The 27038-nt window shown below is 45.3% G+C and overlaps 1 protein-coding gene across 1 annotated transcript; it reads right to left on the bottom strand.

Moving 5' to 3' along the window:
- Nucleotides 1–270: 270 nt before the first annotated feature.
- LARP6 (La ribonucleoprotein 6, translational regulator) lies at nucleotides 271–22947 on the bottom strand. The gene is made up of 3 exons (XM_006071042.4): nucleotides 22451–22947; nucleotides 7085–7295; nucleotides 271–1829 (listed from the first exon to the last, which is right to left on the bottom strand). The coding sequence occupies exons 1-3, from the start codon at nucleotides 22648–22650 to the stop codon at nucleotides 762–764; spliced, it is 1479 nt and encodes a 492-aa protein (XP_006071104.3). The 5' UTR covers nucleotides 22651–22947; the 3' UTR covers nucleotides 271–761.
- Between the last annotated feature and the right edge of the window lie 4091 nt (nucleotides 22948–27038).

Raw genomic sequence — 27038 nt, 5'->3', positions numbered from 1 at the left:
AGAGGATGAGACGGTTGGATGGCATCATTGACTCAAAGGACATGAGTTTGACCAAGCTCCGGGAGATGGTGAAGGATAGGGAAGCTTGGGATAGGGTGCTGCAGTCCATAAGGTGACAAAGAGTCAGGCACAACAGAGACTGAACAACATCTGCAAAAACTCTGCTGACCTCTCAGGCTGCCAGGAGCCCCAAGGAGCCTCATGACACCACCCACACCTTGTCAGATGCACATTAGGCACAGTCTATGGGTTCAGAGCCAGCACTCCCCGTTAGGTGTTTTATTATTTATTCACTTGACAGGAAACATACATTTGATCATATAAAACACCATGCTACTGGCTTAATTCGTTGCTGTTGTACAACAGAACTCCTTTGGGCATTCAGGAAGCCCTTGCATGGCCAACTGAGGACAGCTCAGTCACTGGAGAGGAGAATCCTGCCCCAAAGAAGAGACCCACTGCCAGGCCCTCTCTGGGCAGCCTCTGTCCCAGAGCCCTGCAGAGCCATTCACACAAGTTGGGTATTATCAAAATAATGGTCATGCTGGGAGGAATGGGTGTTCTGAACTAGAAGATGATCTTAAAACCAGAGCATACCAGGCAATTCATATATATTACAAATATATAAATTAAGAGGTCTACAGGTATACAAAATCTTTCCAAGGGGACATTAATTTCTTTCCATGTCATGCCAGGTATTTGTCAGAACCTTGAAAACAAAGGCGATGTTCAGCGGAGCTGGTATTAAAATTACAAGGTATTTATACACAGGCCCTGCTCCTCTCGTGTCCACCATGGAACCCTCTGGTGTTGTCAGGGCCTCTGGGCAACCTCAATACCCCCACAGGTAGCCCATCTGCAGTCTGCATCTTCCGAGAGAGCAGGGGACTCGCTCGAGGGCTCTTCTCCTGCGGCCCCATCTCAGCTTGACGGCGCCTGCGAACCCAGGGGCTGCCAGAGGGAGTGACGCTGCTGTCCGAGGAGTAGTCCGCGCACTTGCGGACGATCTCAGGACTAGCGCTTGTGTTCGGCCTCCCTTCTTCGGCCAGTGGGGATTTTCTGGAGACCCCTTTGCGCTGAGCCAAGGGGCTGCTCCAAGGACTGGAGCACGGGGAGGCATTGGGGCTCAGAAAGAGATTCTGGTGGCTGGAAGGGCTGAGCTTGTTGGCAACGGCATGTCGCCGGCCAGCCATAGGGGATGTTGGGTTACTCTCAGGGTCGGAGGAGCTGTTGGCGGAAGACTCGTCCCCCATGTACTGCAGCTCCTCGACTCTCCTGTTGAGGGACTTGTTCAGGTGGATGCTCGAGGTGGGTTCTTCGTCCTGATTCTTCTCTTTGGATGGTTTCTTTTTGGGTGGCTTCATGCCAATCAGGATAGCTTTCATGCTTTCCCTGCCCTGAGACTCTGTGATCATGAACTCGTGGGCTTTGATGGCTGCTTCCACCTCCTCGAACTCCACAATGGCACACTCTTGGGTCCCCACTTGGCTGTACCGGTTGCTGATCCTGCGGATATCAGGGGGCAGCTCTCGCCCGGGTTTGAGCATTCGCACTGACGAGATGACTCCGAAGGTCCCAAAGAGCTTGAGCAGGTGTTCCATCACCTTCTCCTGAACCCTTCCATTCTTCTGGGGGGTGGCCAGGGCCCACAGCTTGGGGGACAGGTAGAGGTCATAGACCAGGAGCATCTTGCTGGGGAGGTTCTCGTTGGGGAAGAGTGGGACAGGGGTGGTCCTCCTCACCTTCCGGTGGTCCTCGTTCAATTCCAGGGTCACTGAGTACTTTAAGGCATGAGCTGTGGTTCTCCAGTCCCGGGTAAGGTGTTTCACCTGAAGAACACAGAGCAAATCGGAAATGGTACCTATTGTCCTTGTCCTCCTGGTGCCCTCTATAATCGCCCTCCCTCCTTTCCCTACCCCGGTAACACCAGGATCTGGAATCATACCTGGTGTGTGCAGGCACTCAAAAACCTAGTGAGTGAACAAACACACTCTCTACAATTATGAACAAGGTGGGATGGTTTAGAGCAATGATGCCCAACAGATCTTTCTGAGGTGATGGAAATATTCTATTCTGTGCAGGTGGAGAGGTTAAATCCAAAACAAGTCTATTGGATACAAAATTCCAAGGTCCACCTCTGGCTGGCAGTAAGACCTGAAGACTAATTCAGTCTCTCAGTACCCCAACTTTCTCATTTGTAAAATGGAGATATTAATATTGCCTACCTCAGAGAACTGTCGTAAGAATTAAATGAATAGAGAAATATATACATATCTACACCCAGATACACATTTATATAAAACTTAGGGCAGTGTCCAGCTCACAGAATATTCAATAAATATTATGTGGTATCCATATTTCAAATATTACATGCTACCATTTTGACAGGATCTGGAGATTTTAACATTCGAATCCTTCTCTGAAGTGATATTTCTGCACTTAATACACAGAAGGTGCCAAAAGATCTTTCAATATCTCCTGAAAATGATGTGGGCTGTTTCGACTAGGAATTAAATCCTACTTGGGTGTCAAGGAGAATGATGAAACAGTCCCTCACTCCTCTTCTTTTAGTGGAAATTGTGTGTATCAATGCTACAGCCCAGGGAAGCTATATTTATACTGTAAAACAGTAATTTTCGAGAGGCCCACTTCCGGGAAAGGGACTGCCATGGAGAATGAGTCATCCCAAAGAACCAGCAGAGGTGGGTGGGGTGGGTAACCTGAGCCAGTGCAGACAGTGGGCAGAGGCACCCTGACTCAAACAGAAACTTCCCGGAACGAAGAAGGGAGGGCTCCCAAACAGGGCAGGTGTGGGAACTGGTACTGCCAAGCCCCTGTGGAGAGGGCACTGTCCACTGTCCTGTGGCCTCTGGGTGAAACGGCCCAGACTGGGGCTTGGGGTTTGGGAATCATGTGTCACCTACAAACAGACTCAGGGCTGATCACAGTAGCGCGAGCCAAGGGCAGAGAGAAGCAGATCTAGGCAAAGGGTTGGACTTCAGGTGGACAGAGTCAATGAGGGACCCAGAAAACATGAAGAAAATGACCAAGGGACAGTTCTGGGTCATGGGACACCCACACAGTGGCTCTGTGGGGTGAAACAGGGGAGCCTTGTCTGTTGCTGGTCAGGGAGGGAGAACTCAGGAGAGAGGTGAAGACAAGGAGTGTTGGGGGAGGCCAGGGCAACCTGGCTTTAGAGGGCTGGAGAAGCTCCTGGAAGACCATGCCCAATCCAGAGAGAAGCAGGACCCAGCACCTGCTGCTCAAAGCCAGGAGTCAGGGCCACTAGAAAACCTCAGTTAGGACCGAGCATCCCAAGCCTGGGTCTGTGAGCCTGGAGAAGGAGTGTCCAGGTATAATCTGGGAAGAGGAACCAGGCAGCTGCCACCTTTGTACAATTACTAGAGCTTGGTAAGACTTTGTGAAACTCTGTGATTGCCCTGTTAGTTACCTTTGTAATGCTGTGCATGTTAAGTTGCTTCAGTCATGTCTGACTCTTTGCGACCCTATGGACCATAGCCTACCAGGCTCCTCCGTCCATGCGATTCTCCAGACAAGAATACTGGAGTGGGTTGCCATGCCCTCCTCCAGGGAATCTTTCCAACCCAGGGATCGAATCTGCATTTCTTACGTCTCCTGCATTGGCAGGCGGGTTCTTTACCACTAGTGCCACCTGGGAAGCCCCTGCTGCCGCTCCTGCTAAGTCACTTCAGTCGTGTCTGACTCTGTGTGACCCCATAGACAGCAGCCCACCAGGCTCCCCCGTCCCTGGGATTCTCCAGGCAAGAACACTGGAGTGGGTTGCCATTTCCTTTTCCAATGCATGAAAGTGAAAAGTGAAAGGGAAGTCGCTCAGTCGTGTCCGACCCTTAGTGACCCCATGGACTGCAGCCCACCAGACTCCTCTGTCCATGGGATTTTCCAGCCAAGAATATTGGAGTGGGGTGCCATTGCCTTCTCTGTGGGAAGTCCCTACCTTTATCATATATGCTTCCTCTTATGATTAGCAGGAAATCTTTTAGAATGAAAAAGGTCTTTGCTATTATTTTGGAGCTGTTGGAGAGTCTGTGTCTATTCTGCAGCCAGTTTTCAACAGAGGAGAACTCTCCTAAACAGATCCAGTTAAGTGGCAGCTTAAAAGTGAAACAAAATACAAGTCAAGTGTGTCGCTAAGTTGTGTCCGACTCTTGCGACCCCATGGAATGTAGCCTGCCAGGGTCCTCTGTCTTTGGGATTCTCCTGGCAAGAATACTGGAGTGGGTAGCCACGTCCTTCTCCAGGGGATCTACCCAAACCAGGAATTGAACACAGGTCTTCTGCATTGCAGACAGATTCTTTACCGACTGAGCTACGTGGGAAGCATGAAACAAAATTAGGCTCGCTTTAACAGTCCCTGTGGAGGGAAAAAAGGAAGGTACAGGATGATTCCACTGGGGTCCCCCACAAACACCTTCCATGTGAGGGCTTGCTCACTGTTCTCTGGGCATGTGTGATACTGTGATTTACACTAAGTAATATATTTATTTGGTCTTCATCCCTGGTACTAGTACAGAGTTCCTAAGACCTTTGTAACTTTCTGAGTGATAAGAGCACAAGAAGAAGCTTCCCAGAGGATGCAGTGGTAAAGAATCCACATGCAATGCAGGAGACTTGGGTTCAATCCCTGGGTCAGGTAGATCCCCTGGAGAAGGAAATGGCAACCCACTCCAGTGTTCTTGCCTGGGAAATCCCATGGACAGAGGAGCCTGGCTACAGTCCATTGGGTCCCAAAAGGGGCGGAAGTGACTCAGTGACTAAACAACCACAGGAGCACAGGAGCATCTTCTGTTCTAATAAGGTGACTCTGGGTGGGCTCTTGGATGGGGCGGGCCTGGTCACCAGAAAGACCAGTCATGATTTGAAGCTTGGAGCTTTCAGCCCAGCCTGCCATTCTCCAGAGAGGGGAGAGGGGCAGGAACTGCAGTTATAACTGATTGTGACGACTTGATGAAGGCCCAATAAAAAGTCCAAACGCACAGGGTTTGGAGAGATTCTAGGCTGGTGAACACATCCAACCTGCCAGGAGGGTGTCACAGCCCAATTCCATGGGGACAGAAGCTCCTACACTCAGGACCCTCCCAGACCCTGCCCTATGTGTCTGCATCTGGAGGTTCACCTGTATCCTTCACCTTATTCTTTAATAAACTGGTAAATGTAATTAAGCTTTTTCCTAAGTTCTGTGCACTGTTGTAGCAAATAATCAAAGCCAAAGGGTCATCAGAACCTCTGATTTGTAGCCGGGTTGGACAGAAGTTGTGGATTCTGGGGATGTGCTACTTGTGATTGGCACCTGAAGAGGGGTGCAGAATCCTTAACCTGTGGGACCTGATGCCATCTCCAGGTAGATGGTGCCAGAACTGAGTCAGACCACAGGAGATCCAGCTGGTGTCGCAGAATTGCTTGGTGTGGGGAAACCTCCTTCACATCTGGTGGCAGAAGTACTGTGAGGAGGCAGAGTGGGCTGTCCTTCATAGCCTGAAATGCCCCTTCCCTTCTCCTCTACCTTGAAAACTCCTACTCATCCTCCAAGATCCTATTTCAATGTCACCAATTCTGGGAAGGCTTCTCAATCTTCCACGCAGGGTTAGCTGTTCTGATCAATTAGCTCCAAACAGTACTTTGTTCTTTTCTGTTGCAGGTTGACGGTCTATTGCGATTACATCGATGGCGATCTCTTGATGTGATCTATTGACGGTCATATTGTGATCCTTCACTGGTCTCTCTCTGATTGGACTTTGCCAGGGCATGGAGAATGCCATATTCATTCTGTATATCCTTTGACTAACACAGCACTCAGCATATAGAATAAATATGTTTGGTGAATGAATAAAGGAAGGAGATCAAGAGAAGAGGGCAGAGAATTCTAACAGGCAAGGCAGAGAAGAACTCTGGGAGGAAAGCCCCCTCCAGGGCTCTCTAACCAAGTACACCAGCAGCATAGGCTGGGACCCACTCGTTACACATCCCGTTATGCAACAGGCCACATGGGCTTTTCCATTCTAGTAAATACACTTCCCCCAAGGGAGACACCGAGTTCTTACTCCAACTGGCCTGTCACCTCATCAACAAGTAGGAAAGGTACAACCCAGTTGCTGGATCTATACAGCAGAGAAATAGATGAGGATGTTGGCATTACACAGCAAAGGTGGCTGGAGTCTTGGAGAAGGCCCATCTCCCAGACTGAGATGGGCCTTCCTGAACCTGAACCTCTTATTTACTCAATTTCACAAATGAAAAGCTTAGATTTCATATATTTCTAGGCCTGGTAGCTGAAGCTCCAATACTTTGGCCACCTGATATGAAGAGGCAAGTCATTGGAAAAGACCCTGATGCTGGGAAAGACTGAAGGCAAAAGGAGAAGGGGGAGGCAGAGGATGAGATGGTTAGATAGCATCACCGACTCAATGGATACGAACTTGTGCAACCTCCAGGAAACAGTGAAGGACAGGGAAGCCTGGCATGCTGCAGTCCACAGGGTTGCAAAGAGTCAGACAAACTTAGCGACTGAACAACGACAAGGCCTGGTAGGTGTCTCTCTAGGCCTCTGAGCCCCCCTGTCCTGGCAAAGCATCCTCCCGGCCACCCACTTGCCCAGCAAGAGTCCTTGAACTTTGCTAAGAACAAGGAATGTCATGTCATAACTACTACCAGCTGAGATTTATCTCAATACCCAGGACCCTTTCAATAGTGTAGGAGGGCATTCTTTTCATTTATTTATTTGGTTGTGTAGGATCTTAGTTGCAGAGCACAGGCTCAGTTGCCCAGGGGCATGTGGGATCTGAGTTCCCCAACCAGGAATTGAATCTGTGTCCCCTGTAATGGAAGGCAGATTCTTAACCACTGGACCACCAGGGTAGTTTCTGGGAGGACATTCTTAATAATGATCCTAAATCCCTTCTTTTGATCATTTTTTCCCTCTTTTTCAGGGCTCAGAGGAAATAAAAAGTTGTTAGTTATCAGGTTTCGAGGGGGTAAAAAATATTTAGAACCACAACCCACAGCACCCCTGAAATCCTCAGAGCAGCTTCTGAGAATGAAGCCTCACCTTTTTGAAGGAGGTGAGTAGCTTGACACTCACATATCCCAGCTTGTTCCTCCTCACGTGCTTGAGCAGGAAGGCGTCTTTCTCCAGGTTTTCATCAGAAAAGTAGAATTCGATCTGGTCCACCAGCTTCTTGATTAACTCCTCGTCTGGCGGCTGCCACTCCTGCTCCAGGTCATCACGCTCATTCTCGCCCCCACTTGTCGTGGCGCCACTGAGACCAGAGGGGACATGAAGTGTTAGGGGTTGAACTCTAATCTCCCCAAGTTTCATATGTGTCAGAGTGTGATGATATTTGGGAAAAACGTCTTGCAAGTGTAATGAAAGGATGAGATCATACTAGAGTTGGGGGTGGGCCCTGTTCCACTCAGAGTAGGGAGAGTACCGTGTGAGGATGAATGAAGGCAGAGGTCGGGGAGGTGTGGCAGAAGTCGAGGAGTGTCTTAAGATTGCCAGCAAACCACCAGAAGTTAGGGGACAGGCCTGCACAGACCCTTCCCAGCACCTCAAGAGGTAGCGAGCCCCTGCTGACATCTTGATCTTGGACTGCCAGCCTCCAGAACTCTGAAGCAATACACTTCTGCTGTTCTAAGCCACGCAGTTTGTGGCTCTTTGTTAGAGCAGCTGCAGGAAACTGTAATGGCTCATATCTGAACTGAACTACTCAGAGGTGAGAATCACATGGCCACAAGGGGATAGTTTGCCCCTAACTAGCTAAGAAATCAAGTTTTTGTTTAACCGTCTATTAACAGTTATGTTGCTCTGCCGTTGACCACATGCTTTTCATACACCCTGTTTATTCTTCCCTCCCCACTCCACCCCACAAATCCCTATTTCTACAAGACTGTTTAGCAGAGTGACTAAGAGCCCTGGGGTTCTAGAGTTAGGCTGCCTGAGTTTGAATCCTGACACCAACATTTATTAGCTGAGTCAACTTAGGCAAGACTCCACTGCCACACCTCAGTACTTATTAGCTGTAAATCAGGATTCACGGTTATCACTTTCTTAATAGGGCTGTATGAATATTAATTTGTGGAAATATCTATGAATACCCTGACAGCTCAGTAAGTGATACATTCATTTATTCATTCGTAAGTGCCAGATAAAGGATTAAAACTCAAATTTTCTGTCTCCAAAGTCAGCTCAGATGATACCTTCCATATTATGTTGGGACACTGCATGGAGTCTAGAAACAATCTCATTCACTGGGGCCCCTCTAAATGAATCCCTTTCCCCAGCAGCTCCACCTGGACACACTTCCTCTTCCTCTCTCCCAGAATATTAGGACAGGAGGACTAGGCAAAGAAGTACTGGGGCAAAGCTTTTTTAAGAAGGCCAATATTTCATGAAGAGACTACAAAATCTTAGTAATATTTTAAGGAATTTCTGGTTATCCTCATCATAGTTGACATCATTATTAGAAATTATCAAAAGTGAGTTCTCTTTTGTATATTTAATTACCAAATTATGTATTATATAAACACTGTATTTATAATTCAGTACAAAGGATTGGTTAAAATTACTTCCAGAGAAAAGAAAAAGAACTGCTCTCCTTTTTGGCAGCTTGATGTCTAGTAACATTAACCATCAGACTCAGGACTTCTGTCAACATGTTCTGAGCAGAGAGAGCATCTCTTGGGATGGAGGCACATACCTAATCCCCTAAATGATCCTAGTCTTTCTAAAGCACTCCAGGCACTTCCAGTGTGTTGGGAGAACTTGCCAGGCTCCCCAAAGGGCTTGGTGGGTGCATGCATGCTCAGTCGCTCAGTCGTGTCTGACTCTTTGTGACCCCGTGGACTGTAGCCTGCAAGGTTCCTCTGTCCATGGGATTTCCAGGCAAGAATACTGGAGTGGGTTGCCATTTCCTTCTCCAAAAGGGCTTAGAGAGTTCATAGAAACAATGAACCAATTAAAAATGGGGCTCCTAAAGTAAAAGAATCTATGAATGTGGCAGTTGATAGTCAAAAAAGACCCATACACATAAGTCCTTCAACTTCAGTAAAATTTTCACTGGCTCACAACCTTAAAAAAAAAAAAAAAAGCAACTGTGTAAGAGTCAAAATGAGAACAAAAATCAAATATTCTGGCAGGAGAGGAAAAAACTAAATAAATCTATCTTAATTTTTCAAAATCAGAAATTATATTTAGCATAAAATACAGACATTGGTTGATTTTAAAAATGAAGTGTTTTATTTATTTGCCTGTAGACAGTTTGGTAGTGGTTTTTTAAAATACCTTACTGATGTCACAAGACAAATGTGTACATTTGTAAAGAAAAAAAAACAGAGAGACTAACTTTAAGAGTATGTTTTTTAGAAAGGCTTTTTAAAAATGTGATGATAAACTAGGAGCATACATTAAGGCAGCCCATTAGAGACAACAGGTCAAGCGCAACTTAAACAGATAAGCTGGATATTTCAGAAGTCCTAAAGGGCACCTGTGGCAGACACTAGTCTGACTCACCTGACGTTTAACAGCAAACTCTTTCTCACTTACCCTCCTTTACTATGGAGGCTATAAAAACTAAATGCTCACTTTCCCATCTCTCTTACACATGGCAGTCATTTGTCACATTATGGCCAATAACATACCAGTGAACATCTCTTGGCCTTGTTCCTTCACCTTTTATCTGTTTTGAGTGTGGATGTAATGGTTGGAGCAATAGCAGCAATTTTACTACCATGAGGAAAAGGCTAAGAGAATCAGCTTGGTCTGGTTTATTTTCATTATTGGTTTTCTGACATTACTAAGTTACTGAACCAACTGATACAACTAACTACTTGCAGAACTATTATTATAAGAGAAAGATAAAATTCTGTTTAATTCACTTGTTAGTTGGGTTTTCTCCTACTTACAGCCAAATACTAGGATAGTAAACTACACTGAGAAAAGAGGTCTTCAAAACATGCCACAGGAAAAGTATCAGTGGGACAATGAAATGAAAAAGGTAATGCAAGATGGAAAGATAAATTTTCATTTTAGAGAAAGTTTATGCCCTAGTCAATAGTTAAATTAAATAGGTTGAATATACCAGGTAGAATAACTACAAATGCATAGGCAATTCTAGGCCCAGCTGACAAGAATGAAATAAGTAGCAGGGAATGTGCTGATGTGTGCGATAATGACCAGCAAAGAGTTTTGGGTGGACTCAGGGGTATGAGCAAAATGACCAAAGTCATGACAAATGGCTAATATCAGAGGTGACCAGACCATCAAAAGGACCCACAGACCAAGAAGTCCTACTCCCAAACCACAGCAGTTGATGCTATCACTAATCAAATAAAACACAGCAAACAAAACATAACGGAAGGAAGATGATGCACCTTCTGCATTTCTTCAGTGCCTATGTTAGATCTTCCCATTCTTCCCAAGTTCACTATTCCCATGGGAAGACTTTATTCTCTGTAGATGATTCTACCTCCAACTTGATTGAGAAAATAAAATTCATCCAGTTAGATTGCCCAGGGCTTCCTCAAGCTTATCTGCATGTTTGGACGTACACCAAAAAATTCATTTGCCCTACCTGGGTGCCTTTTCTCCGCCTTAGTCTCCTGCCCCTAGCTATAGGATGGGACACATTTGGTCACCTTCTTCTTGACAGTCTCCCTCTGGGCTTATATGAGTTGTTCTTTTCTAGTTTTTCTCTCCATTTGACTGTCCTTTCAGGTTTATCTTTCTCCTCTCATTTCTAAATGCAGGTATTCCCCAAGAATCTTTCCTTGGTTCTTTATCCCCTGGTGATCTCCACACTTCAGCTGCTGGTTGGTTCATCTGATTCAAGTCCGCCTCTCCTCTCACCCCTCCATCCTGCTCTCACTCAAGTCCACTCCTCAATTCCCAACTGCCGGCCGGATGTTTCCATGTGGATAGGCTGATATTGCTTCAATATCAATATGCTGCTGCTGCTGCTGCTGCTGCTAAGTCGCTTCAGTCGTATCCAACTCTGTGCGACCCCATAGACGGCAGCCCACCAGGCTCCCCTGTCCCTGGGATTCTCCAGGCAAGAACACTGGAGTGGGTTGCCATTTCCTTCTCCAATGCATGAAGGTGAAAAGTGAAAGTGAAGTCGCTCAATCCTGTCCGACTCTTAGCGACTCCATGGACTTCAGCCTACCAGGCTCCTCCGGTCCATGGGATTTTCCAGGCAAGAGTACTGGAGTGGGGTGCCACTGCCTTCTCCCAATATCAGTATACCCAGAATCAAACTGTCACCTTCTGCAGAACTCAGCCTCGGGTAGGACTGAGCCTAGGTCTGCTCACCAGGAGACATTCTACATGGGCAGCTCATCTTATTTTCACACAGTCTCTCAGTAGATAATCCATAATGTGTTGAGAGGTGACTCCTAGGTTATTTGCACCTGGTGAGCAAGTAACCAGAAATTCCAGAGCAGGTGGGCAGTACTGGGAGGTGATAAAAAAAATCCCTGTATGAGTGAGCTGCTTGTACTCAGAGGACCCCTCCCTCTGCATGGGTGCTGTCAGGAGCAACTGTGCATCTCCCAAGGGGAATCATGGAAGAGCAGGAAGGCCTAGTTTAAACATGGGAGCCTGCTGCACTATTTCCTAGTTCTTGTGACAGACTTTGAACACAAAAGACCATGTATCCTTCACAAACATTTAAGAAGTTTATAGTCTTTATATACAAACATTGGCAACTTTTTAATCACTGTGCAACGATCCTGTAATAGCCACGTATCTTTCCTCCCAAATTGTCCCACCACTTTCCCTATACTCTCTTCCCTGTGCTTAGACTCAAAACCTAAAATGCATTTTTCAGCCTCCTCTTTTGCCCCCAAATTAAGTCATTATCAAGTGTTGATTTTATTCTGCAGTGTCTCCCATCTGTTCTCTCTTTTTCATTCCAACTGTTCTCATTACTTTTCCCTTGGACCCTATTAATAGCTTATAAAAAAATAATTCTTAAAAGTAATACATATATATAGAAAAAATTAAAATAGTAGAGAACCTGGAGAGAGAGCAACAATCTCCCACTCTACCCCTTCCTAGATGTAGCCTGTGTTCATCCATTTCATTTCTATGGGAGCTCCTTATAGTTCTCTAGACTTTATATTTCTGGGCTCCAAAATCACTGCAGATGGTGACTGTAGCCATGAAATTAAAAGATGCTTACTCCTTGGAAGGAAAGTTATGACCAACCTAGATAGCATATTCAAAAGCAGAGACATTACTTTGCCAACAAAGGTCTGTCTAGTCAAGGCTATGGTTTTTCCTGTGGTCATGTATGGATGTGAGAGTTGGACTGTGAAGAAGGCTGAGCGCCGAAGAATTGATGCTTTTGAACTGTGGTGTTGGAGAAGACTCTTGAGAGTCCCTTGGACTGCAAGGAGATCCAACCAGTCCATTCTGAAGGAGATCAGCCCTGGGATTTCTTTGGAAGGAATGATGCTAAAGCTGAAACTCCAGTACTTTGGCCACCTGATGCGAAGAGTTGACTCATTGGAAAAGACTCTGATGCTGGGAGGGATTGGGGGCAGGAGGAGAAGGGGACGACAGAGGATGAGATGGCTGGATGGCATCACTGACTCGATGGATGTGAGTCTGAGTGAACTCCGGGAGTTGGTGATGGACAGGGAGGCCTGGTGTGCTGTGATTCATGGGGTTGCAAAGAGTCGGACACGACTGAGCGACTGAACTGAACTGAACTCAAGTTCACAGCTCTACATACCACTCGGCAATTTCCAAAGTTCTCTGTTCATGTCCTATTATACAAAATAAGGATTTCGGGGGGTCAAAGCCTCCTCTTCCAACTGTTAAATTTTATGCTATTTTTGTTTTTTTCTATTAGCCTTCCCTGTGTTTTTAAATAATATATTTAAAATTCTGTTTCTTATTCCACCAACATTAAAAAATATTTCTCAGTTCCTCATAACATACAATGTGCATATTATCATCTCTCGTTTTCCTTCATCTCTTCTTACATTTCCAACCTCCCAAATTTTATCAGATGTGCCTTTATTTCCTAGCATCATGGTTCTTAATATTTATTGTCTCTTCCCGAACTACTGTTTCATTGTCTATAGTTAGTAAACACTTAAAAGTCAATCAGTTGTAGGTTATTATTAATATTACGACTACATAAACACTGGTCACCACAGGGAGAAGGCATTTGTTAAGATTATACTTCTTTTCTTAAAGTACTGTTAGTTGGCTGACTACTTGGGTTGATCCTCCACATCTATTATTTTCACTCATATTTTGTCTTTGAATGTAAATCCAAGACATGCTAAGAGATTTCCTTGACATTATTTTCTAACCTTTTCCAGTAAATTTTAAAATTTCAGTAATTATTTAGTCTTTAAAAAATTTTTTTATTTCTTCAGGATGTTCCTTTTTAAGAGCATCCTGTTTTTACATGTATGTCTTATTTTATTTCTCTTTTTTAAATTGGAGTATAATTGCTTTACAATGTTGTGCTGGTTTCTGCTGTACAACAAGGTGAATCAGCCATATGTAAACACACATCCCCTCCCTCTGGGGTTTCCCTCCCATCCTCTCCCCAGCTCACCCTTGCAGGTCATCTCAGAGCACCGAGCTGAGCTGCCTGTGCTATACAGCGGTTTCCCATTCACTATTTTACACACGGTCCTGTTGCTGTTTCATGGATACAATATCTTAAATTCTCCCAGGGCACTAACTGGAGTATATGTAATCTTTAACAGTCTCCTTTGTTTCAACGTGTTGCCTCTATATCCTCTAGGGTCAGTTTTCCCATTTAATTTTCATGTCACTGATTTCCTTCACATGACAGGTGAACAAGTCATCTTTTTCTGCTAAAAAGTTTTAGAATAGTTTTAGACTACAATTTAGAAAACTTGTGAAAATAGCACAGAATTCCCACATATCCAACACCAGAATTCTATTATTATCTTGCATTAGTATGGTACTGTTAATGAACTAGTATTGATACATTATTATTAAAGTCCATACTTTATTCAAATTTCCTTAGTTTTCACCTGATATCCTTTTTCTATTTCAAGATTTCATCCCATGCTGCATTTAATCACTGTGACTCTTTTCTCTTGGCTATGACACTCTCTCAGACTTTCCTTGCTTTTGATGTCCTTGACAGTGTTGAGGAGTACTGGTCAGGTATATTGTAGAATGTCCCTCAATTCAGATTTGTCTGATATTTTTCTCATGCTTAGACCGGGGACATGAATTTTTGGGAAGAGGGCCACAGATGTAAATTTCCATTCTCATCACATCATATGGTACATACTATCAACATGACTGATTACTGCGGATGCTGACCCTGATCACCTGGTTGATGTATTTGTCAGGTGACCCCACTGTAAAATGACTCCTTTTTCTCCCTTTCCATACTGTACACCTTGGAAAGAAGTCCATATATAAGGAGTATGGAACTATGGTTCCATAGCTATTCATTTTGAAGAATGATGGTCTAAGGTGTGCAGGCTCCTCTCGCTGTATACTCCTATTCCTTTTCTTCCTTAGGTGGCTCTACATATGTGGGTGGGGCATGCCAAATGGCAGACTTTGCTTCAGAGTGAGCAGGAAGGGAATCATTAAGTAGGAGCCTTAAAACAGGTGCCAGCTCTATCTAAGCAGCCCTAGATCACCATGCAGTTCATTCAATTCCTTTAGAAAATTATCCGGTTTCTTTTTCTCTGGGAAGTAAAGGGCATGCTGCTTGCTATCTTTCACTGACAAGCAGAGAGACTGGGCAACCGTTCTAAAGGAAGAATTTCAATTACCTCTCAGATATCAGCATCCCTTTTCACTGTTGCATCCTCTGCATACTTCCCTACAACAGACTTTCTAGGCTCCCACCACCTCCTGTTGTATTTTGGGCTACAGTCTCTTCTATTTTGTGTTTTATTATACAGAGAAGGCAATGGCACCCCACTCCAGTACTCTTGCCTGGAAAATCCCATGGACAGAGGAGCCTGGTGGGCTGCAGTCCATGGGGTGGCTAAGTTGGACACGACTGAGTGACTTCACTTTCACTTTTCAGCTTCATGCACTGGAGAAGGAAATGGCAACCCATTCCTGGGATGGAGAATCCCAGGGACGGAGGAGCCTGGTAGGGTGCCGTCTATGGGGTCGCACAGAGTCAGACACGATTGAAGCAACTTAGCAGCAGCATACGTTTTCAAGACCAGCTATAAAATACCACTGCTCTGCGTTAATACTTGGACGGAGGAGCCTGGTAGGCTGCAGTTCATGGGGTCGCTAGAGTCAGACGCAACTGAGCGACTTCACTTTCACGCATTGGAGAAGGAAATGGCAACCCACTCCAGTGCTCTTGCCTGGAGAATCCCAGGGACGGGAAGCCTGGTTGGCTGCTGTCTATGGGGTCGCACAGAGTTGAATACGACTGAAGCGACGCAGCAGCAGCATTAATACTAATAATTTTTCTATTTCTTATTAAATAAAAGCACAAATCCTTCGCTCTTTATTCAGATGCACTTAGAGTCTGGCTATAGGCAGCTTCCAAATTTACTTCTGTCTACTTTCATGCAGATCCTTTGAAGCAAATAAAAGACTTATAGTTCCCTGTAAATAGCACAAGGTTTCTGGACTCTATGCCTTTGTGCATGCAGCTCTCATCTCCGTGAATACTCCTCTCTCTCAGGTCTGAATCCTAGCCACACATCAAGATCCATCTCAAATGCAACTCTCCCAGGAAGCAAACGATTTCAACTTCTCCAAGTACCTGTGTTTACTTGTACTGGAGCTGCTTGTGTGCATATATTAGTGTCCTGAGTTCTAAGTTCTGGGATGGTAGGATTCATATTGATTTTTCTCATTCTACCCAGAGTCTTGCACATAGCAGAAATTTAAAAGGCATCACCAAGGTAAGATGAATTGTTTTTGTATGGGCAAATCACTTATGAGGATTCCTTTAGAGATAAAGTATGGTTTCTAGTGAATATGTCATTAGTGGGTTTCACTGTGGAAAAGTTTTATGCTTATGTTAGTGTTTTGCTTTAAATAAAACATTATAAACTGGGAGTGGTGATGAGTTATTATATCATGACTGTAAACCTGCTAGAAATGGAAACAAAGCATAGAAATAAAGGATACATTTTAAATAGATGACTGGGCTGCACAGACCAGTGGTGAAGTATTTATGACATTTGTAAATTATTTGGAAGAACAAGCCTGGGGGCTCAGATGGTAAAGAATCTGCCTGCAATGTGGGAGACCAAGGTTTGATCCTTGGGTTGGGAAGATCCCCTGGAGATGGAAGGGCTCCATGCTATGTACGGCTGGTCCATGGGTTCCTACATATGTATTACAGAGATCAGGACCTTCCTTCCTCTGTAATCCTGTCTTCTGCAATCCTGTCTTCTGCTATGGTGTTCTGCCATATTTCCTAGGGCCTAGGAAAAGTATAGCAAGTGAATGTCTCTCCACATCTAAATAATGGTTTGTGGTGCGGAGCAGAGATAATGTATACAAGGTACATAGTTACAACCCTGGCCCACAACTGGCATTAATACATGCTTCTATTAGCATCACCCAGAACAAGGGAAAAGACAGCCTTGTGCAATGGCCCTGAAACATCACAGACAGAAAGAAACCTAGATGTTTTTGTTTGTTAAATGAAGGGCAGGTATGCTCAGTGGTTTTATTATTCATACTGATATTTAGTATTATATTTTAAATCATGTTTACATACTGTAAGACAATGCAAATAAGTAAATGTAATGTTATCAAGAATCAGATTTTCAGTATTAAAAAAACTAAATAAAGCAAAAACCCTGAAATGTTAAATCTGAATTGGAATTTTCAATATAATCTTATTTGTTAAAAATATATTTCCTAGCTCTATTGAAAGGACTTGAAAGCAATGATGCCCCAGTAGAGATTAGCACTTTTAATTCCAGGCCTTGGGTTCTAAATACCTCCCACCTAGTATTTGAAAAAACAGGGATTCCTGTGGAAATGGATACATATCATGACAAAAGTATAAATTAAGCCTAGACTATCTAGTATCAGAAAGCAAAGAAGACACAGAGATGGCCAACAGGCACATTAAAAAATGCTCAGTATCACTACAGGGACACACAAATCAAAACCACAATGAGATATTACCTAACAGCTGTCATAATGGCTATTATCAAAAAGACAACAAATAACAAGTGTTGGCAAGGATATGCAGAAAAAGGAACCCTCGTGCACTGCTGATGGGAATGTAAGTTGGTGCAGCCACTATGGAAAACAAGATGGAGAGTCCTCAAAAAATACAAATAGAACTACCATATGATCTAGGAATTCTACTCCTATTTATTTGAAGAAAATGAAAATATTAATTATAAAAGATATATCCACCCCTATGTTCACTACAGCATAATTTAAAATAGCCAAGATATGGAAGCAACCTAAGTATCCATGAACAGATGAACAGATAAAGAAGATGAGGAATACATACACACACACACGAATTTCAATCATTAAAAAAAAAAAAGAATAAAATCTCCTCGTTTGCAACATGAATGGAACTAGAGGGTATTATGCTAAATGAAATAAGTCAGACCCAGAATGACACACGCTGTACGATTTCACTTATATGCAGAAGCTAAAAAACAAGTGGACAGAACAGAACAGAACAGATTCAGGGAACAAACTGATGGTTGCAGGGGAGGGGGCAGAGAAGGAGAGAAACGGGTGAGGGAGATGAAGAGGTGCAAACTTTCAGCTGCAAAATCAATGAGTCACGGGTATGAGATGTCCTGCATGGGGAATACAGTTAATAATTATGTAATATCTTTGTTTGGTGAGAGATGGTAACTAGACTTAAGTGGTGATCATTCTGAAATGTTCAGAAGCATTGAATCACTACAATCACTGTGTAAGAGGAAATAACATAGTGTTGGAGGTTAATTATACTTCACAAACAAGCTAACAAAGTCAGAAAAAGAAATTAGACTTGTGGTTACCAGGGGCAGAGGACGGGTGAGAGAAGGGGGAATTGGATGAAGGTGGTCAAAGATAACAAACTTCCAGTTATAAGATAAATAAGTACGAGAGATCTAATGCACAACATGATAAATATAATTAACACTGCTGTAGGTTACATATGAAACATGTTCAGAAAGTAAAGCCTAAGAGTTCTCATCACAAGGAAAAAATTATTTTCTATTTCTTTAATTTTGTATCTATATGAGATGATGGATAGTCACTAAACTTACTGTGGTAATCATTTCACCATGTAAGCAAGTCAAACCATTATTTTGTACACCTTATACAATGCTGTAGTCGATTATATCTCAATGAAACTGAAAGAAAATAAAAATAAACTTAAATAAACTTTAAATAAAATAAATGAGGGGGAAAAATAAACTGAGGGGAAAAGGAAAGGAAGTGCTCGTTTCTGCTTGCCTCTTTTTTTTGTTTGTTTTTTAATTGTAGGATAATTGCTTTAAAATGTTGTGCTGGTTTCTGCCATACAACAAAACGAATCAGCCATAAGTATATGTCCCCTCCCTCTTGAACCTCCCTCCCACCTCCCCATCTGCTTGCCTCTTTAAAAGGAACACTTGTTCAATCCCAGATGATCAGGGAGAGCTTTATTTTACATAAGAATGTCAGGTAATAAATGTACCAAGAATAATAAAATGAGAAAATCATCAATGTGTAATTTCCAATGAACTGACTCAAGTAAGTAAGCATCGATCATCCGTGGATGCTAACAGCATTAGGTGAAAAGTCAAAGAAAATCCACAAGAAGCCCGATGTTGTTAATCACAATGGAGGGATCACCTTAATCAAGAAGTCGTTTAGCATCACAAATGCTGGATGCTGCCTGTGGTCATAGGACAAGTTCATGGCAATGCCCACAAACTGTTCTTGCCAAAATGTTTAACTGAATCTAATCAATCCTTTAGCGCTAACTTGAGCTCATGGGAAACGCATGGTACAAAGGAGCAAGTTAAGCTAGAGGATGAGAACATAACCAGACCAGTTCAAAGAGTGAAACATTCATCAAGACATCTGGGCTCTTATTTCTAAACTAGGAAACCATTTTAAAAAGTGGGGATGCTCTAGATTGAAAGATTCTAAAGAGAGATAATAGGCGGCTGTTTTGATCTGGCTTGTGTTCTGGTTTGAAGAGGAAAAGAGCAGCTGTAAAATGTAATGTGGGACAATTAGGGAAAACATGAATATGGAACTTGGCTATCAGATTATTTTAGGGATTATATTAGGTAGTTATGAAGCTGAAGCTCCAATACTTTGGCCACCTGATGCAAAGAGCCAACTCAATGGAAAAGATCCTGGTGCTGGGAAAGATTAAGGGCAGGAGGAGAAGGGGGCGACGGAGGATGAGATGGTTGGATGGCATCACCGACTCAATGGAAACGAGTTTGAGCAAGCACCGGGAAATAGCGAAGGACAGTAAGGACAGGGAAGCCTGGTATGCTGCAGTCCATGGGGTCTCAAAGAGTCAGACATGACTGAGGGACTGAATAACAACAAAAATGGTTAATTTTCTTAGTTGCAATAGCAGTATCATGATTTTATAGGAAAATGTCATTATTAAAAGCTACAAAATGAAGTACTTAGGGGATAAATCTTGTGTACACATACTTCCAAATAGTTTAGGGAAAAATCACACACATTATATATCCATCAAACAAATATGGCAAAATACTAACAACTGTTTAATTTAGATGGTAGATATACAAACGCTCACATTATTTCTCTTTCACATTTATGTCTGATTTTTTTATGTTAAAAAGGTGAGAATAAGAGAAAAGACACTTTTTTAGTAAGCAAGCTGAGGGGTAAGACTAGTGAACATTTGGAGCTTATAAAGATTTTTCCTTAATTCCATTTTTCCCCTGTTCCCCAGGGATAAGTCAGGTACTGGGCTAGGTACTGGGGACATGAAAAGGATTAAGACAAAGTTGCTACCTTCAAAGACCTCACTGTCTAGAAGAGGAGAAACACACAACTATTTCAACTTCCTGGAGTGACTGTGATGAGAGAGACACTCATTCATCCAACAGATATTTATCGAGCACCCACGAGGTGCCAGGTGCTGTGCTGGGGGAGCTAAGGATACAGTGATAACAAGGTCAAGGTGGTTCCTGAATTCATGGAGCTCATATTCTTACGAGGGAGACAAAATTAGCACCGTGGTGTGTACAGAATACTAAACAACACAAAGAAGAGAACACAAACTCGGCTTTGGGGTAGGGACTGAGGATGGTGGGGATGATGCAAAGTTTTAAGGTGACTAGAAATTAATCAGAGGGATCAGAGGTGGGAGTGCAAAGACAGATGGACACAGAACAGCACCCCGTGTTCAGGGCTCTGGAGGGGCTCAGCACTGGGGAGCAGGAATTGTTAAAACAGGCAGGGAAGGAAGCAATGGGTTGAGGGATGATGTGGGTGGATGCCCACCTCAAGGAGCGGGTTTAGGAACCTGGGCTTTCTCCTGCAGGCTCTGGGAGTCCAGAAGTATTCATAAAGGGCGGTGGCGGCTGCTGTGCCAGGCTGGCCCAAACAGGGGACAGTGTGGTTCCTATTCTTGGCTGCACTCTCCTTGTGCTCTGGGTGTTTGCCGGCTGGGCTCTGTCAGCTACACCACCCTGAAGAGCCCTAGGGATTATCTGGGGTCAACTCTATGCCAGCGGGCAGCAGGAGGGTTCAGGCTGAATACTCCACAACACTCCAGCCCTGGAGCTGGGAGAGAGGATGGCTCTGGAGGGAAAGCGTTAGGGGTGAGGATAAGAAGCCCCTGCCCCCTGAAAGAAGGGCCCATGTTCTCCTAGGGCTCCCTAGGGAAATAAGGAGGGCTTTGATCCCCGCTAATGGTACAGTCTCAACGTGTAGTCCCCAGGATATGTAACAGCTCTTTGCCACAGTCATAGGCAAATAAAGGCAGCAGAATAAGTCACTCTGGGCTATTTGACACAAACTCTGAAATTATTTTGACTAGGTAGCTGCCTTTTTAAGACTGTGAGATGTCAGTGACTCATTATTTTTATACTCTCAATACTCAGCATGGGGACGTCCGTGGTGGTCCAGTGGTTAGGACTCTGCACTTTCACTGCAGGGGGCCCAGGTTCAACCCCAGCTCAGGGAACTATGCTCTCTCATGCTGCAATCAAAAAATAGGAAAAAAAAAAAAAAAAGCACAGAGCTGAGTGAATGATTAAATCAGACCTTACAGTAAAGTACTGATATTACATACTAATCTCTTGTGTCATCTGCTATGGCCCAGCTTTCCTGCACTAAACTGCTGGGCTGGACTTTCCTCCTAGAATACTCTGGGTCCTTAAACCCAGATCTCTTCCACTAGGAAAACATCAGGTTGTGAAAGGGAATAGTTCTGGGCCCTGTATCCTCAAACCCTTGAGTATTCTCCCAATGAAGTAAAAATGAGCCTGCCAGGGAATAATGCTGCAGAGCTCTGACAGCTCAAAGTGTGTGCACTGAGTCCCTGAAGAAAGAGGGCTCTTAAGAAGTGCCTCGTGGAATTTCCCAGAATTTACAAGTTGTAGCACTGCCCTACCCTCATTTCTATGGATGCTCCATACCGCATCTCCTGTCAACAGCAGTTAGAAAAACCACAGTCCTGAAAGGCCTGGGTGTTAGTGGACGCAAAACTAAGGTCTCTGGCTGATAATAGAGATGAGGGCCCAGAGGTGAGGTTAGACAGGTGGTTTCTTGCGCTAGACTGACCACCCATTACCCAGGAACCCCACGCCAAGGCAGCAAGATGATGATGCAAGCTCAGAAATCTGTAGAAGGTGAATGAAAACGGGAATCCCCCAGCAGGGCAGGATGAAGCAGCATGCCCTGAACTGATCCCAAATCGGGGCACGTGAGCTCTCTACATCATGAAATCAACTGTCCTCGGATCTCCCAGCAGCAAGTGTCAACTCTGCCTGGCCCGCCCACCACCCCCAGCCCCATTCGGACCGAGAAGCACACAGGGCAATGGTGCCAGTGAAGGCTAGGTGGGACCACTCTCCTGGGGAGGCAGGGCGGCTCCGGAAGTGAAGGCTGGGCTGGGTTAGGCTTTTTTGGAGGGTCTTTGGTTGAATTCAGCAGACAAGCAGAGTCTCCTCCGGAGAGAAGATGGCGAGGCTGGCCCAGGAAGGACTTACCCCGGGTCCCAGAGTATGCCCACGTCCAGGCCCCTCAGATCCCCGTCGCCAGCCCCGGGAGTCTTGGTAGGATTCCCGGACTGCGGACCCGGGCACCGACTACCGCCCAGAGCCGCTTCCGACTCCGCGGGACGGCCCCGGGCAGTGCCCGGGCGGCGGGGCCGACGACCCGCCGTGCCCGCGGAGTTGTGGCCCCCCAACTCGGGTTCGACCAGGACTCGGGGCCGGCGGCTACCACCCCGGCCCGGGCCGCGCCTACCTGTGCCCGCGGCTCGGCTCCTCCTCGCTGGCGCTGCCCCAGCCCGGACTGAGGTACCGAGCCGGGTCCCCGGCGCCCCGCGCCTCCGCCCCCTCCTCCTCGTCCTCCGGCTCCTCCACGTCCTCGGCCTCCTGGATGGCGACGCGGATTTGCACCGCGGTCTCGGGCCCTGGCAGAGTCTCCTCGCCGGGCTGGGCCATGGCTCGCGGGCCGGCCGGGACTGCGGCGCGGCCGGATCCCAGCGCCGCGAGGCAGAGCCAGCCGGGCGGCGGCTAATGCGACGAGGGGCGGGGGCGGCGCAAGCGCTCGGCCCCGGGAAGGACGGGGGTCGCGGCGCCCCGCCCCGCGCCGCAGCCGCCACCCGGTGCGCCCGCGTAGGCGGGGCCGCGCAGGGGGAAGGCACTCTCTGCTGTCCTCCCGCAGGGGGCTGTCCGGGACCGATCCCCCGACCCCCGATCCTCACAGTGCGCGCCCGCGGCTTGCGCGGCCCAAGCCCGCGAGGACGTGCCGGGGCTCCCTCCTCCCGCCCGCTCCTTTCCAGGCTGCCCGGAGGAGGGGAGGGGCGCGGCACATCTGACTTCACAGTTTGTGGATGAATCTGAGGGTGGCAGGCACAGAGAGGAGCTTAAGGGGCTTCTGTGCTTCCTGCGCGTCTCCCCGTCTGCCTCGCACAGAAGACTGAAGTCTCCACCTTAGGTCTCTTTGGCATAACCACCCTACACTGTGCGTCCTGTGAAGTCAGGGACTTGGCTCTGGCGGTGCTCCGGTGCAGTGGTGCCCAGAGTGTGGTCCCCAGACTAACAGCTTGAGCTTTACCTGATTAGGAAGCTATCAGTATGATTCAGAATTTTGTGTTTTATCAAGCCCTCCAAATGACGTTGAAATTCACTAAAGTTTGAAATCCACTGCCCTATATATGCCTCTTAGAATATGCCCTGCACATAGCTAGTAAGCATCCAAATATTTGTTGAATGAATAAATGAAGCTATTGAAATGCCAGTATGGTCGAAACCCTGCCACTTTTCCACCTTTAGCTTATATTGAATTTTATCTCAATCCTTCAATTGTGACCCAGAATCTAGGGACGGGGCCATGCTGCTGCTGCTGCTAAGTCACTTCAGTCGTGTCCGACTCTGTGCGACCGCATAGACGGCAACCCACCAGGCTCCCCCGTCCCTGGGATTCTCCAGGCAAGAGCACTGGAGTGGGTTGCCATTTCCTTCTCCAATGCATGAAAGTGGAAAGTGAAAGTGAAGTCGCTCAGTCGTGTCTGACTCTTAGCGACCCCATGGGCTGCAGCCTACCAGGCTCCTCCATCCATGCGATTTTCCAGGCAACAGTACTGGAGTGGGGTGCCATTGCCTTCTCCCGGGACGGGGCCATAGCTATGCATAAAACCTCAATCTGCTTTCACAAAGCTCTTGATTGAATGACTTACGCATAATCTGTTGTGTTAATTTGCCACTGTAGGGCTTCAGAAGAATACCTTTTGACTCAAGAAATGGGGTCTTGGAAAGCAGCATCCTTGAAAAAGAACACCACACAGGAGGCTCTTGGTATCTGAGCTCGGCTTGGAGAGACCTGGGGCTTCCCTGTGGCTCAGCTGGTAAAGAATCTGCCAGAAATGCGGAAGACCTGGCTTTGATCCCTGGCTTGGGAAGGTCCCCTGGAGAAGGGAAAGGTTACCCACTTCAGGCTACCCAGGCCAGTATTCTGGCCTGGAGAATTCTGTGGACTGTATAGTCCATGAGGTTGCAAAGAGAGACTTTGCAACTTTCACTTTCAGGAGAGACCCAGGGGTGCAATAGAACAGCCGCTCAAGATCTGACTGGAATCTGCATCCCTTTCTTTTTCAGATCTCTCTTTTAAATTTTTTTTTAACTTTTTATTCTGTATTGGGGTATAGCCGATTAACAATGTTGTGAGAGTTTCAGGTGAACAGCAAAGGGATTCAGCCATACATATACATGTATCCATTCTCCCGCAAACTCTCCTCCCATCCAGGCTGCCACATAATATTGAGGAGAGTTCCCTGTGCTATACAGTGGGTAGGTCCTTGTTGGTCATCCATTTTAAATATAGCAGTGTGTACAGGCAACCATAAATTCATTCTCTGAGAATCTGTTTCTATTTTGGAGGTAAATTCATTCGTATCATTTCTTTGTAGATACCACATATAAGGGGCATCATATGATATTTCTCCTTCTCTCTCTGACTTATTTCACTCAGTATGACAATGTCTGCTGTTGTTCAGTTGCCCAGTTGTGTCCGACTCTTTGTGACCCCATAGACTGCAGCGCACCAGGCCTTCTTGTCCCTCACCATCTCCCGAAGTTTGCCCAAGTTCAAGTCCATTCCATCTGTGATGCCATCCAGCCATCCTTTCCTCTGATGCCCTCTTCTCCTGCCCTTGATCTTTCCCAGCATCAGAGAATTTTCCAATGAGTCGACTGTTCACATCAGATGGCCAAAATGCTTGGAGCTTCAGCTTCAACATCATCAGTCCTTCCAATGAGTATTCAGGGTTGATTTCTGAGGATTGACTGGTTTGATCTCCTTGCTGACAATGTCTAGGTCCATCCATGTTGCTGCAAATGACTTTATTTTGTTCTTTTTAATGACTTTTTAATGTTCTTTTAATTCCTTTGTGAGGCTTCCCTGGTGGCTGAGTGATAAAGAATCTGCCTGCCAATGCTGGAGACCCAGGTTCAATCCCTGGTCCAGAAGATCCCCTGGAAAAGGAAATAGCAACCCATTCCAGTATTCTTGCCTGGGGAATCCCATGGACAGAGTATACCACATGTTCTTTGTCCAGTCCTCTGTTGATGGACATGTAGGTTGCTTCCAGGTCTTGGCTGCTGTAAATAGTGCTGCAGTGATACTTGGGGTGCATGTATCCTTTCAGATCTCTCTTTTGAAAAAAGAGGTCCTAGAATGAGTAAGTGAAAGAAGAGGGAGACCCTTGGTGTTCTGCTCCAGAATAGCTCACAGCCTGCAGTCTGAGCTACTGGAAGAGGCAAAAAGTTAAGGGGATCTTTTTCCACCTCAGCTGTGCCTCCCTCCAGGTCTACAGTGGTTATAGGACCTCTGCACACCTGGTACACAACTGCAGTGAAGAGCAAGAGAGAGATTTGTAAGCCGCTCCACACATCCTGATCTGATAAATTTAGTTCCTAAATTCACAAAACAATATGCATCTTCTCATTTGAACTGTTCTGTGTGACAAAGACTTCAGGGATTATTGTCCTTACCCATGATAATGGCTCCATTGTTTTAATTTATGTAGAATTTATGCATACCTTATATCAGGGTTTCCAATTGCCTGATCATAAGAGTCCCCTGGGGACTGTTTTGAAAATGCCAATTCCTAGTCCCCTATAATTTGAAAACTGGCAGCTGGTAAGTATATTTGATCCTCAGAAGTGTTTTATTTGGTTGGAGTTTTGAAAAAATAAATTGAATTTACATGCCCTTGAGTGTGTGTGTATTAGTCAGTCATGTCTGATGACTGACTAAGCTTAGTCTCTGTTCATGGAATCCTCTAAGCAAGAATACTGAAGTGGGTAGTCATTCCCTTCTCCAGGGGATCTTCCCTACCCAGGGACCAAACCTGGGTCTCCTGCATTGTAGGCAGATGATTCTTTACCGTCTGAGCCACCAGGGAAGCCCTTAGATCCAAATTGTCTACCTATGCCGATTCTGGTATTTTTTATTTCTGACTCTGCGTAAAGGAATTTTGGATTTAGAAAGGATGTAAGACACCATCCAGCCCTGAGTTCTTCCTGTTCTGCACTGGGTACAGCAAGAGTACAAACCTTTCTGCCAGGCTCCTACTGAGAGAATCAAATGAAAAACTTGCATGAAATTTTTAAGGCAACTTCATGTTTGATTTGATTAATCCTACCCACACACCTCATCATCTTGTGTCACTGATGAAGGAACCATGCCTTTTAAAGGGCCCCTTCTGGTTTCCAGCTTCTTCCTTCACAAGGCTGTGGCCAGGGAGTGAGGCCAGTTCCACCCAGGCCTGTGTTTAGCATCATTGCTGGCAGTTTGCATCAGTATTGAGATGATTAGCAAAGTCTCCTTCAACAAAATCATGACCTCAGCTCACAGTTGGCACCATTCCCTTCTCCTGGAATCTTGAGAGCTCATTTTTATAGTAAACTCAAATTGGGACATAGCTTTTTTCCATAGTTTCTGAGGATAAAACAGAAGGAAAAACACTGAGAAGGCATAGGGATGGCCTGAGGTTAAATTAAAGCAAAAACTTAACTCTGAAAGACCCTTCCAATAACTGTAGGTGCAGGAGGCATTTTATTTACTTATTCAATCATTTGTTTAAGCATGTAACAAATACCAGGCCCTGTGCTGGCCTCAATTTTGTAAAGTGACTAAGACATGATCCATGAATACCAGAAGATGGAGGAAGCCTGGAAAAGAGAGCCTTCAATAACAAGAATGTGTCCACTGCAATAAACGTTGTAGCAGAAACCTGAACAAAGAGGCACAGCCTATAAAAATATCACCAGGGATGTCTTGACACTTACTAGAAAAGCAGCAGAGTGTAGTGGAAAAAGTACTTGCT

This window comes from Bubalus bubalis, chromosome 11 (genome assembly GCF_019923935.1).
Source record: "Bubalus bubalis isolate 160015118507 breed Murrah chromosome 11, NDDB_SH_1, whole genome shotgun sequence".
Lineage (NCBI taxonomy): Eukaryota > Metazoa > Chordata > Mammalia > Artiodactyla > Bovidae > Bubalus > Bubalus bubalis.
This window is presented reverse-complemented; position numbering and strand designations above follow the sequence as displayed.